The sequence below is a fragment of the Oncorhynchus mykiss genome, chromosome 1 (assembly GCF_057628025.1).
Source record: "Oncorhynchus mykiss isolate SJ-2025 chromosome 1, ASM5762802v1, whole genome shotgun sequence".
NCBI lineage: Eukaryota > Metazoa > Chordata > Actinopteri > Salmoniformes > Salmonidae > Oncorhynchus > Oncorhynchus mykiss.
The window spans coordinates 31,682,198-31,694,924 of NC_143022.1; the positions used below are offsets into that span (position 1 = coordinate 31,682,198).

At 44.7% G+C, this 12,727-nt stretch overlaps 1 protein-coding gene across 7 annotated transcripts in view; it reads right to left on the minus strand.

Annotated features, from left to right (window-relative positions):
- chd2 (chromodomain helicase DNA binding protein 2) overlaps positions 1-12,727 on the minus strand; it is a 36,255-nt gene that overhangs the window by 6,542 nt on the left and 16,986 nt on the right. For 5 of the 7 annotated variants that reach the window (XM_090225804.1, XM_090226044.1, XM_090225753.1 and 2 more), the window contains 19 exons: positions 11,487-11,663; positions 11,268-11,401; positions 10,649-10,874; positions 10,448-10,548; positions 10,204-10,245; positions 8,788-8,969; positions 8,505-8,629; positions 8,103-8,319; positions 7,730-7,819; positions 7,346-7,536; positions 7,023-7,211; positions 6,732-6,891; positions 6,335-6,487; positions 5,763-5,834; positions 1,376-1,525; positions 1,011-1,159; positions 806-902; positions 571-663; positions 268-441 (listed from right to left, as the gene is read on the minus strand). In XM_090225804.1, the coding sequence (XP_090081930.1) occupies positions 268-441; positions 571-663; positions 806-902; positions 1,011-1,159; positions 1,376-1,525; positions 5,763-5,834; positions 6,335-6,487; positions 6,732-6,891; positions 7,023-7,211; positions 7,346-7,536; positions 7,730-7,819; positions 8,103-8,319; positions 8,505-8,629; positions 8,788-8,969; positions 10,204-10,245; positions 10,448-10,548; positions 10,649-10,874; positions 11,268-11,401; positions 11,487-11,663 (2,722 nt within the window). The remainder of the gene's footprint in view (positions 1-267; positions 442-570; positions 664-805; positions 903-1,010; positions 1,160-1,375; positions 1,526-5,762; positions 5,835-6,334; positions 6,488-6,731; positions 6,892-7,022; positions 7,212-7,345; positions 7,537-7,729; positions 7,820-8,102; positions 8,320-8,504; positions 8,630-8,787; positions 8,970-10,203; positions 10,246-10,447; positions 10,549-10,648; positions 10,875-11,267; positions 11,402-11,486; positions 11,664-12,727) is intronic. The other 2 variants (XM_090225928.1, XM_090226005.1) reach the window with 1 other exon arrangement.

The following is a 12,727-nucleotide window of genomic DNA, read 5'->3' on the forward strand; positions in this document are numbered from 1 at the left end:
TCATGCAGAAGATTCACATACACACAGTGGAATCACCAGGGATTCACCTACACCGTGAGGCAGTAAACACCTCATTACCACCCCATCAGACCCCCAGTCCCCCGACAGAGAGCAGGAGAGGATGAAAGTAAACAGTTCAGCAGCACACACATTCCCTGGGGAAGCCCCTTCACACACAGCCACCTGAGCTGCACCATACCATGGAGTAGTCACATCTCTGTCATGCTCAAGAGATCTAACGTGAGATGTGTGTTCTCTCCTGCATACCCTCTTATTGGAGCTCCTGCTTCTAGGCAGCATGTAGATGTCCTCCATCTCCTTCTGCTTCTGCTCCTCCTCCAGCCTCCGCCGCTGGTCCTCCGGGATGATGTCGTCCCAGTCAGGCACCATCCGCTCCACCATCTCTGGAGCACTCTCCTCCATGTTGGAGAAGTTGGCCACCTGGAGGGAGACACACATGTACTGTCTGAGACTGGGAATAATATTTTATCTTTAGTTAGAATAGTAGCTAAAGGTATTCCGAGAAGTATTGTGAAAAGCAGGCTGAGAGTTGGTTCAAATTCTAGGTACCTTGAACTGAGAGAGAAGCTCATCTGTGGCACTTGATCCCTGGTCACTTTCTCTGGTTTCAGCCAACCGCAAGATCTCATCAATATCCATCTCCTGCAAGGGCAAAAAGAGAAAGGTACAATGTAAAGGACAAGAAACGCAGACATTCTGCAAATCTGGAAGTTTGAAAATCATTCACTCATACAATTTAACTTTCAACAGAGTACATAATCAATAGAAATGTGTGTCTGTGTACCGTAGGTTCAGTCTCCTCTCCTTCTGCCTCTTTGAACAGATCTTCAGCTCCAAACTTCAGAATGGCAGTCAGCTCATCTTTATTGAATGGGTTGGAGCTGTGAAAAGATGTTGATGTTAAGTTAAGAACCTGAGAGACCTCATGTTTTCAGTCAAAGCAAAATATCACTCAAAGACTAGTAGACCGCATGGTGAAGTTTCCTCACTTTGAATTTCCGGAGTTGTTATCCAATACAGTTCGACCAGTGGTGTCCATTCTCTGAATTACAAGATGGTCCAAAACCATCTTCTTCTTGGCTCTCTCAATAATGTCTTCCTCCACAGATCCCTTTGTGACCAAGCGATAGATATTCACCTGTTCAGAAATACAAGAAATACTCACAAAGTTGGAAGACAAACATTTTCCATGAAGGCTCTGCCAAAGAAAACGTATGCCAAACTGATTACTAACTTCCTACTGTACCTCACAGGTTTTATTCATTAGGATCAAGTCACCAGAATCAGACCAACAATCTTGTGCTTAGCTAAACCTTCCCTCAATACTTAGGACAGTGGGTCTAGTTGTAGATACCTGCTTCTTCTGGCCAATCCTGTGAGCCCTGGCCTGAGCCTGCAGGTCATTCTGAGGGTTCCAGTCAGAGTCAAAGATGACCACAGTGTCTGCAGAGGCAAGGTTGATACCCAAACCTCCAGCTCTTGTGGACAGCAGGAAACAGAAGTCCTGGACAGAGAGGGGGGATTATTATTCTCAAAACAAATCACATAGTGCATCACGCCAAACCTGCTGAACATCACAGGTGAAGGGACAAAATGCCTGAAGTAGAGAACATGTCAAGTGTGATAACCGTTCTTGTGGCTTTTATGGTGTGGGTTCACACTTTATTTGGATATTCCCATATAGATGATCCACAGATGGTCATATATCAACAAACTACCTATTGATAAGAAACTGCTTGTTAATGTTACAGTAAAGGTGAGGTTTAGAACAAGTGTTAGGATAAGGGTTAAGATTTGAGCTAGGGTTAGTAGATAGTTTGTTGAAATGTTGACAGTTATTGAACATCTACAAACCATCTACTTGGGACGATCCAAAGAAAGTGTTACCTGATGTGGTAAAACACACCAGGTAACAGTCACGGCCATTTTGTTTTTACTTGGTTGAGCTACGCTATCACAGGTCAGTAAATGTGTCTTGCTAAATTGACCTCAAAAGAATATGATAACTTCTGAGGAAAATAAATCTTAACACTAGATGAAACAATGTACTGACTGTCATGTTAATGTCATGTTAATGTCATGTTAATGTATGGTATCTTCCGGCGCCGACAGAGATGGCCGCCTCGCTTCGCGTTCCTAGGAAACTATGCAGTTTTTTGTTTTTTTACGTGTTATTTCTTACATTAGTACCCCAGGTCATCTTAGGTTTCATTACATACAGTCGAGAAGAACTACTGAATATAAGATCAGCATCAACTCACCATCAGTACGACCAAGAATATGTTTTTCGCGACGCGGATCCTGTGTTCTGCCTTACAAACAGGACAACGGAGTGGATCCTATGCAGCGACCCAAAAAAACGACTCCGAAAGAGAGGGAAACGAGGCGGTCTTCTGGTCAGACTCCGGAGACGGGCACATCGTGCACCACTCCCTAGCATTCTTCTTGCCAATGTCCAGTCTCTTGACAACAAGGTTGATGAAATCCGAGCAAGGGTAGCATTCCAGAGGGACATCAGAGACTGTAACGTCCTTTGCTTCACTGAAACATGGCTCACTGGAGAGACGCTATCCGAAGCGGTGCAGCCAACGGGTTTCTCCACACATCGCGCAGACAGAAACAAACATCTTTCTGGTAAGAAGAGGGGCGGGGGCGTATGCCTCATGGCCAACGTGACATGGTGTGATGAAAGAAACATACAGGAACTCAAATCCTTCTGTTCACCTGATTTAGAATTCCTCACAATCAAATGTAGACCGCATTATCTACCAAGAGAATTCTCTTCGATTATAATCACAGCCGTATATATCCCCCCCCAAGCAGACACATCGATGGCTCTGAACGAACTTTATTTAACTCTCTGCAAACTGGAAACAATTTATCCGGAGGCTGCATTCATTGTAGCTGGGGATTTTAACAAGGCTAATCTGAAAACAAGACTCCCCAAATTTTATCAGCATATCGATTGCGCAACCAGGGGAGGAAAGACCTTGGACCATTGTTACTCTAACTTCCGCGACGCATATAAGGCCCTGCCCCGCCCCCCTTTCGGAAAAGCTGACCACGACTCCATTTTGTTGATCCCTGCCTACAGACAGAAACTAAAACAAGAGGCTCCCACGCTGAGGTCTGTCCAACGCTGGTCCGACCAAGCTGACTCCACACTCCAAGACTGCTTCCATCACGTGGACTGGGAGATGTTTCGTATTGCGTCAGATAACAACATTGACGAATACGCTGATTCGGTGTGCAAGTTCATTAGAACGTGCGTTGAAGATGTCGTTCCCATAGCAACGATTAAAACATTCCATAACCAGAAACCGTGGATTGATGGCAGCATTCGTGTGAAACTGAAAGCGCGAACCACTGCTTTTAATCAGGGCAAGGTGTCTGGTAACATGACCGAATACAAACAGTGCAGCTATTCCCTCCGCAAGGCTATCAAACAAGCTAAGCGCCAGTACAGAGACAAAGTAGAATCTCAATTCAACGGCTCAGACACAAGAGGCATGTGGCAGGGTCTACAGTCAATCACGGACTACAGGAAGAAATCCAGCCCAGTCACGGACCAGGATGTCTTGCTCCCAGGCAGACTAAATAACTTTTTTGCCCGCTTTGAGGACAATACAGTGCCACTGACACGGCCTGCAACGAAAACATGCGGTCTCTCCTTCACTGCAGCCGAGGTGAGTAAGACATTTAAAACGTGTTAACCCTCGCAAGGCTGCAGGCCCAGATGGCATCCCCAGCCGCGCCCTCAGAGCATGCGCAGACCAGCTGGCCGGTGTGTTTACGGACATATTCAATCAATCCCTATACCAGTCTGCTGTTCCCACATGCTTCAAGAGGGCCACCATTGTTCCTGTTCCCAAGAAAGCTAAGGTAACTGAGCTAAATGACTACCGCCCCGTAGCACTCACATCCGTCATCATGAAGTGCTTTGAGAGACTAGTCAAGGACCATATCACCTCCACCCTACCTGACACCCTAGACCCACTCCAATTTGCTTACCGCCCAAATAGGTCCACAGACGATGCAATCTCAACCACACTGCACACTGCCCTAACCCATCTGGACAAGAGGAATACCTATGTGAGAATGCTGTTCATTGACTACAGCTCGGCATTCAACACCATAGTACCCTCCAAGCTTGTCATCAAGCTCGAGACCCTGGGTCTCGACCCCGCCCTGTGCAACTGGGTACTGGACTTCCTGACGGGCCGCCCCCAGGTGGTGAGGGTAGGCAACAACATCTCCTCCCCGCTGATCCTCAACACGGGTGCCCCACAAGGGTGCGTTCTGTGCCCTCTCCTGTACTCCCTGTTCACCCACGACTGCGTGGCCACGCACGCCTCCAACTCAATCATCAAGTTTGCGGACGACACAACAGTGGTAGGCTTGATTACCAACAACGATGAGACGGCCTACAGGGAGGAGGTGAGGGCCCTCGGAGTGTGGTGTCAGGAAAATAACCTCACACTCAACGTCAACAAAACTAAGGAGATGATTGTGGACTTCAGGAAACAGCAGAGGGAACACCCCCCTATCCACATCGATGGAACAGTAGTGGAGAGGGTAGCAAGTTAAGTTCCTCGGCATACACATCACAGACAAACTGAATTGGTCCACTCACACAGACAGCATCGTGAAGAAGGCGCAGCAGCGCCTCTTCAACCTCAGGAGGCTGAAGAAATTCGGCTTGTCACCAAAAGCACTCACAAACTTCTACAGATGCACAATCGAGAGCATCCTGGCGGGCTGTATCACCGCCTGGTATGGCAACTGCACCGCCCTCAACCGTAAGGCTCTCCAGAGGGTAGTGAGGTCTGCACAACGCATCACCGGGGGCAAACTACCTGCCCTCCAGGACACCTACACCACCCGATGTCACAGGAAGGCCATAAAGATCATCAAGGACATCAACCACCCGAGCCACTGCCTGTTCACCCCGCTATCATCCAGAAGGCGAGGTCAGTACAGGTGCATCAAAGCTGGGACCGAGAGACTGAAAAACAGCTTCTATCTCAAGGCCATCAGACTGTTAAACAGCCACCACTAACACTGAGTGGCTGCTGCCAACACACTGACACTGACTCAACTCCAGCCACTTTAATAATGGGAATTGATGGGAAATGATGTAAATATATCACTAGCCACTTTAAACAATGCTACCTTATATAAATGTTACTTACCCTACATTATTCATCTCATATGCATACGTATATACTGTACTCTATATCATCGACGGTATCCTTATGTAATACATGTATCACTAGCCACTTTATACTATACTATGCCACTTTGTTTACATACTCATCTCATTTGTACATACTGTACCCGATACCATCTACTGTATCTTGCCTATGCTGCTCTGTACCATCACTCATTCATATATCCTTATGTACATATTCTTTATCCCCTTACACTGTGTACAAGACAGTAGTTTTGGAATTGTTAGTTAGATTACTTGTTATTACTGCATTGTCGGAACTAGAAGCACAAGCATTTCGCTACACTCGCATTAACATCTGCCAACCATGTGTATGTGACAAATAAAATTTGATTTGATTTGATTTTATCACTATGGTTATCTTCAGGTAGATACGTCGCTGAGTAAGTGAAATGCATACCAACTGAGTTCCGACACAGATTCAGGGCTGACATAGACACTTCAAATATCAACGCCTCGAATGTTCAGACCTGCAATCTGCAATAGCTAAAACATAATATAGATGACATACCTCAGAACCTTCAGCATTAAAGTGGTCAAGTGCTTGTTTTCGTATTTCTCCCTTTATGGAGCCATCCAGGCGCTGAGAAGAGAGGGAAGGAGAGAGTTTTCAGGCCTTGGAACCTTGCCTGAACTCCAAACCCTAAGATCCCACTTGGGAATGCTCAGCTATACATGGCATTATATGATCCATCAGGCAAGCAGCATATTGTCAAAGAGAATTACAACAGTAAAACTATGTCTAGTTATTTACCTGTGCTAAGACCCAGTGGTCACTCTGGCTCTGGGGACCAGCCAGTCCCCATCAAAAATAACTTGAGGATAAAAATAACTATGCAAGAGCATGTTTGCGGCAACACTGACACATGAGTCGGTTAACATCTGAGTGGACTCCAACACTGCTCCAATATCTCAACAGCTACTGAAAACACCCTCACTAAGTCACCATAATAAAGATGTATTAACATTTAATGGAGACGTAAGAGAACAAGGACAAGTCATGCAGAATAAAAGAACAGCAGGTACACTACTGAAGGGTTGGACCTGCTGCCTTGCCATCCCCTGGGCTGTGTTATACCCTACCTGGAATGGGTAGCGCTTCAGGGCCAGGTACTCAGCCAGGATGTCCAACATGCGCACCATCTGGGAGAAGATGAGGACTCTGTTGCCCCTGTCCCGAAGTCTGGTCAGTAGCTTGTCCAGAAGAACCAGCTTCCCACTGCCCCTCACCAACGCCTGAGATACGCAAAAGGTCAACGGTCAAACTTAGGGAAATTAACATATTTTCTACACCCTCTAACAAACCGATACATTAGTGTGGCTACATGTAATCATGCTCTGCTGCCATTTTAACCAATGAGGGTATTTCTAAATGTTCAAAACAGCAAAAGTAGAGATAATTAGTCCACTGTATTATCACATGGACATAATACATATTTTGCCATAATGCGCTGAGCTGAGCTCTTCTTGCTAGTCCTACCTGCAGGTGCTCCTGTGGAGTGTCACACTCTTCCTCAGGCTGTTTGATGAGGAAACCATGGTTAGTGCACTTCTTCAGCTCCATGACGATGTTGAGGAAGCCAGAGGAGCTGCCTCGGGTGCCTTTCTGCAGGGCTCTGAAGTTCCTGGTCAGAATCCACCTGAAACAAGCACCAAAACACACCACCAGTTAACTTCAGGGACAAGGAGTAAGACCTTAGATACTGCTCAAATCATCTGTCCAGACAGGCAGACATGGATAGACAGAAGTGCTACATTTGAGGGAACGTACTTGTAGTACTGCTTCTGCACAGCAGACATGTCCACACGGAGGATCTGTTCTACCTTGGCAGGCAGGGATTTCTCCACATCCTTCTTTACACGCCTCAGGAGGAAGGGCTCAAGGACTTTGTGAAGGCTCTGGTAGCCATTGTCAGTCCCTTTACCATGCTCACTTTCAAAATCTTCCCAATTTTCAAACCTTCAGAGGGGGAAAGTACAATTGCATCGAGATAAGAACACTGTAAATGAATACAAATGCACAGGTTGTTCTTCTCAAAGTCCACATTTGCCAAAATATACATGATGCATTTTATAGAGAGGAGAAGTACATACTTGTCAGGCATGAGGAAGTGCAGAAGGGACCACAGCTCTTTGAGAGAGTTCTGCAGTGGTGTCCCTGTGATAAGAAGTCTGTGGTTGGACCGGAACTCGATCAGGGTTTTGTACAACAGGGAGTCGTCATTCTTTAGCCTGTGAGCTTCGTCCACACCCAAGAAAGCCCAGTTTATGTTCCCCAACACCCCCTATGGACAGACCACACACATTGAGTGAGTGGAGAGTTGTATTCAATCAAACAATTAAATGTTTTCTTGGTCTTTTTTATATTTTAAATAAATCACAAAATGTGTACTATTTTGGCCAGTACAAATCGAAGCCGATTCAGTATATCGAAATGCATCTGTCTGAAAATGCTTCCAAGAAATACAGATGCCTTACCTTGTCTTTCAGTAGAATTTCATACGTGGTTATAAGTGCATTGAACTTTATTCTCTTCGTCTGATGGCATACCCACTCATAGTCACGGATCTGTTCAACACAAAAGCAAAGCAGAGGGGCGGCAGGTAGCCTAGTAGTTAGAGCGTTAGGCCAGTAACCGAAAGGTTGCTAGATCAAATCCCCGAGCTGACAAGGTAAAAATCTGTCATTCTGCCCCTTAAGGCGCTTAACCCATAAATAAGAATTTGTTCTTAACTGACTTGCCTAGTTAAATAAAGGTTAAATAAAAAATTAAAGAGGGGGACATTCATTTTTGGTTGGCAACAAGACTACAACGCTTCTTTCGAGTTTTGTAAAGAGGAGATTTCCGTACCGATTTCCTGCTCATCACATCTCCCAAGTAGACCACCACGTTCATATCGGGGGCCCAGGTGTCAAACTCTCTCTGCCAGGAGGTGAGGGTGGATAGGGGTACCACCACCAGGGAGGGCCCATACAGCTGGTGCTGGTGGAACATGTAGGACAAGAACGAGATGGTCTGGATGGTTTTCCCCAGACCCATCTCATCAGCCAGGATCACACTATTGCACCTGAAAAACAAAGAACATGGAGTCTTATTAGGGTTACGTTCATGCTAAAATGACCTACGAACTACCTAATTCCAGGTAATTAACAGTACACCTCAGTACAGTATCAGTACATCCACTAAATGAGATGATTAAAACAGTAATAATCTCTACTGTTTCTCTAGTGTCCCTCGTGACTTGATGTATACCTGCACCAGGAGTGAGCCAGCCAGTTCAGTCCATCTAACTGGTAATCTCTCAGCTGCAGGTTCTCATCCCCAATGTACGATGGCTGGTTCTTTAGTGCAACAAATCTGGGCCTCTGTTTCAACACCTGAAATTAGAGTTAGAAAATCACTGCACTGTTCTGAAATTACCATAGCTACATATTGTACATTTGTGTTCTAGCTGATATTAGTAAATGTTTAAATAAAACAATTGTGATGAGTATTGATGTGCAATCTATCTAGTCGGGACACTTTCCTCACTCACTTTGCAGTCTTTGGAGGGGACTGTTTTACTGGAGTTCCTGTTGATGAAGCCGTCTATACAGTGCTGGAACTTCTTCCCCAGCAGAGCTCCATCCTCCCAGCTGCACTCTGAATAAGGCAGGCCCATCCACTTACACAGGTACTCTGGCTCATTGGAAGAAGCACCATTCTTGTGGCTGTGAGCTGGTGTACAGTGAAAACAACATCTTCAGTGAAAATGTTTTTCAGAAGGTTTTATTCAAAATGTGCTTAGTATGATAATGAAGATGCACTACATGACCAAACATATGTGGACATCTGCTCGTAAAGCATCTCATTCCAAAATCATGGGCATTAATATGGAATTGGCCCCATCTTTGTTGCTATAACAGCCTCCACTCTTCTGGGAAGGCTTTCCACTAGATGTTGGAACATTGCTGTGGGGACTTGCTTCCATTCAACCACAAGAGCATTAGTGAGGTTGGGCACTGATGTTGGGCAATTTACCTGGCTCGCAGTCAGCGTTCCAATTCATCCCAAAGGTGTTCAATGGGGTTGAGGTCAGGGCTCTGTGCAGGCAAGTCAGATCTCAACAAACCATTTCTGGACCTCACTTTGTGCACAGACAAGGGCATTGTCATGCTGAAACAGGAAAGGGCCTTCCCCAAACTGTTACCACAAAGTTGGAGTCACAGAATCGTCTAGAATGTCATTGTATGCTGTAGCATTAAATTGGCACTATGCAGTCGGGCAGGTAGCATTTTCCTGGCATCAGCCAAACACAGATTCGTCCGTCGGTCTGACAGATGGTGAAGCGTACTTCATCACTCCAGAGAATGCGTTTCCACTGCTCCAGAGTCCAATGGCGGTGAGCTTTACACCACTCCAGCCAACGTTTGCATTGCGCATGGTGATCTTAGGCTTGTGTGCGGTTGCTCGGCCATGGAAACCCATTTCATGAAGCACCAGACGAACAGTTCTTGTGCTGACGTTGCTTCCAGAGGCAGTTTGGAACTTGGTAGTGAGTGTTGAAACCGAGGACAGATGATTTTTACGTACTTCAGCACTTCCATTCTGTGAACTTGAGTGGTCTACCACTTCGCGGCTAAGCCGTTGTTGCTCCTAGACATTTCCACTTCACAATAACAGCACTTACAGTTGACCGGGACAGCTCTAGCAGGGCAGAATTTTGATGAATTAATTTGTTGGAAAGGAGGCCTCCTTTGACGGTGCCACATTGAAATTCACTGAACTCTTCAGTAAGGCCATTCTACTGCCAATGTTTGTCTATGGGGATTGCATAGCTGTGTGCTCGAATTTATACACCTGTCAGCAATGGGTGTGGCTGAAAAAGCAGAATCCACTAATTTTAACAGGTGTCCACATACTTTTGTATATATAGTGTATGATAATGTTGGTGATGACATAAGGGACTTACAAGGAAAATCCGAGAGACCCTGTGTCTTCCCGGTTTTAGTCGCTGAAAATAATAATAATATCTCAAATTACATTCCCCAAATAGCTATAATTGTTGATTACACTAATTCTGTAAATATATTATAAAGTGTGAAGAAAGAAGGTAAGTCTGTTGTAATAATCACAATTTTGTCAAATATATTTTCATCGATGAACCATTGCTGCTAGTCAATGAAGACACATTTCAAAGGAGTTTAGTTTCTTACCAATGACTCTCTCCAGAATATGGAACTGCTTATTTAAATCAGTGGTTAGCTCTTGCTGGCAGTTGTAATATTCTGAATCCTCAGGGGATGCTTTGCTCAACCTATGGAAGATAATCAGTGTCAAAAAGTAAAAGAACACAACACTGAAAGATAAAACTTCAAATTGTAGCTACTTTACATGTGTACACAACAAGCCCTCACCAAGCAGTGAGCTCATCGTTCTTCTTCTTGAAGTTATCTAGTTTCTTGAGTCCCTTGACCTTCTGTTGAGTGAGGGAGTCGATGCTCTCCCAGGTGTTGTGGATGTAGGACCAGCCTTTCCACTTGATCAGGTAATGGATCTCTCCCTCATCCTTCTCTGGGTCAAAGTCGGCTCCTGGGTCCCCATTTTCCTCAACAGCATACTGGGTAGTGGAAGCCCCGCAGGCTAAAATGGATACACACACAACATTTGGACATTAATGTTTTCAATATCTGAATATTATTCACAGTATAGATTCCTAACCAGGAGGCAGCCGCTAGTAAACAGATATCTTGTCTAGCATAGTAATATGAGCACCTCGGTTACTGTGTCTTTCAACACCATAGGGTACTATAAAGCAGGATCAATTAGTTATTCAGCTAACTTTGATAAACAACCACAAAAAAAATGATATTCTGGTTTATTAAAAAAGAGAAACTTAGATATGAGTTTTCATTTGTTGAATCAATTAGACCATGCCCATTTCAAGCCTATCAGCCTATCAAGCCCATCTGCTGGCAATGTCTATCTAGATGGGTTAACACAATACAGGTGAGATACTAAGTGAGGATGCATCACCTCCTTTTTTGCCTGTCCTGGTATCCATGATCTTCTCAATGGTCTCGCTGTCATCTTCCGGCTCCACCTCAGCTCCCTCCATCTCTATCAGGTCGTCAGAGTCAGTCTCAAAGTCATTTTGGTCCTCCTTGTAACTGTAACAAACCAACACAATGCATGTCATGCACGGTAAACAATTTCCTTCATATTTTATATTGAACAAGTGAAACATTGACATACCTGACTTTAGCAGACACCCTTCGCCGGGTTTGTCTCTTTGGGGTATCTTCGTCATCATCATCATCATCATCATCATCGTCGTCGTCATCATCTTCCTCCACAGATGACTCTTGTTTCCTGGTTTTCCTTCCCTTTGGAGGCTGCTGTTTTTTGACTGTAGATGATTTGTTCTTTGGTCTGTAAAATATTGAGTCAAATACACACATATACCACTTCTAACCACTCTGCAAGACAGCCTACTTACTAGTTTTCCTCTAACAGCTCTAACTGACTATAATCACTCCTAACAATCTGACTCACACCAATGGCCTTGAGACAGCTTTCAACCCTCCGACCTCAGCAATATTAATAATTTATTGTTGATAGGCTTACAGGTGAATTTCTTAATTAAATGCCTTTAGAATACCAAGTGATCAATGGGGGGGGGGGATCCTAAAGCCTACAAAAATATTTAATGTACGGTCCATTCGGAAAGTATTCAGATCCCTCAAATTTTTCCACATTTTATTACATTACAGCCTTCTAAAATTGATTAAATTGTTTTTTCCCCCTTAATCTACACACAATACCTCACAGTGACAAGGCAAAAACAGGTTTAGAAATTTTTGCAAGTGTATTACAAATATAAAAACTGAAATATCACATTTACATAAGTACCCTTTAGTCAGTACTTTGTTTAAGCACATTTGGCAGTGAATACAGCATTGAGTCTTCTTGGGTATGACACTACAAGCTTGGCCCACCTGTATTTGTGGAGTTTCTCCCCGTCTTCTCTGCAGATACTCTCAAGCTCTGTCAGGTTGGATGGGGAGCGTTGCATCAAATCTATCTTCAGGTCTCGAGAGCGAGATGTTCGATCGGGTTCAAGTCCTGAGTTGTCTTAGCTGTGTGGTTAGGGTCATTGTCCTGTTAGTAGGTGAACCTTCACCCCAGTCTGAGGTTCTGAGCGCTCTGGAGCAGGTTATCATCAAGGATCTATCTGTACTTTGCTCCGTTCATCTTTGCCTCGATCTTGACTAGTCTTCCAGTCCCTGCCGCTGAAAAATATCCCCACACCATGATACTGCTACCACCATGCTTTGCCGTAGGTACGGTGCCAGGTTTCCTCCAGACGTGACGCTTGGCATTCAGGCCAAAGAGTTCAATCTTGGTTTCATCAGACCAGAGAATATTGTTTCTCATGGTCTGAGAGTCCTTTAGGTGCCTTTTGGCAAACTCCAAGCGGGCTGTCATGTGCCTTT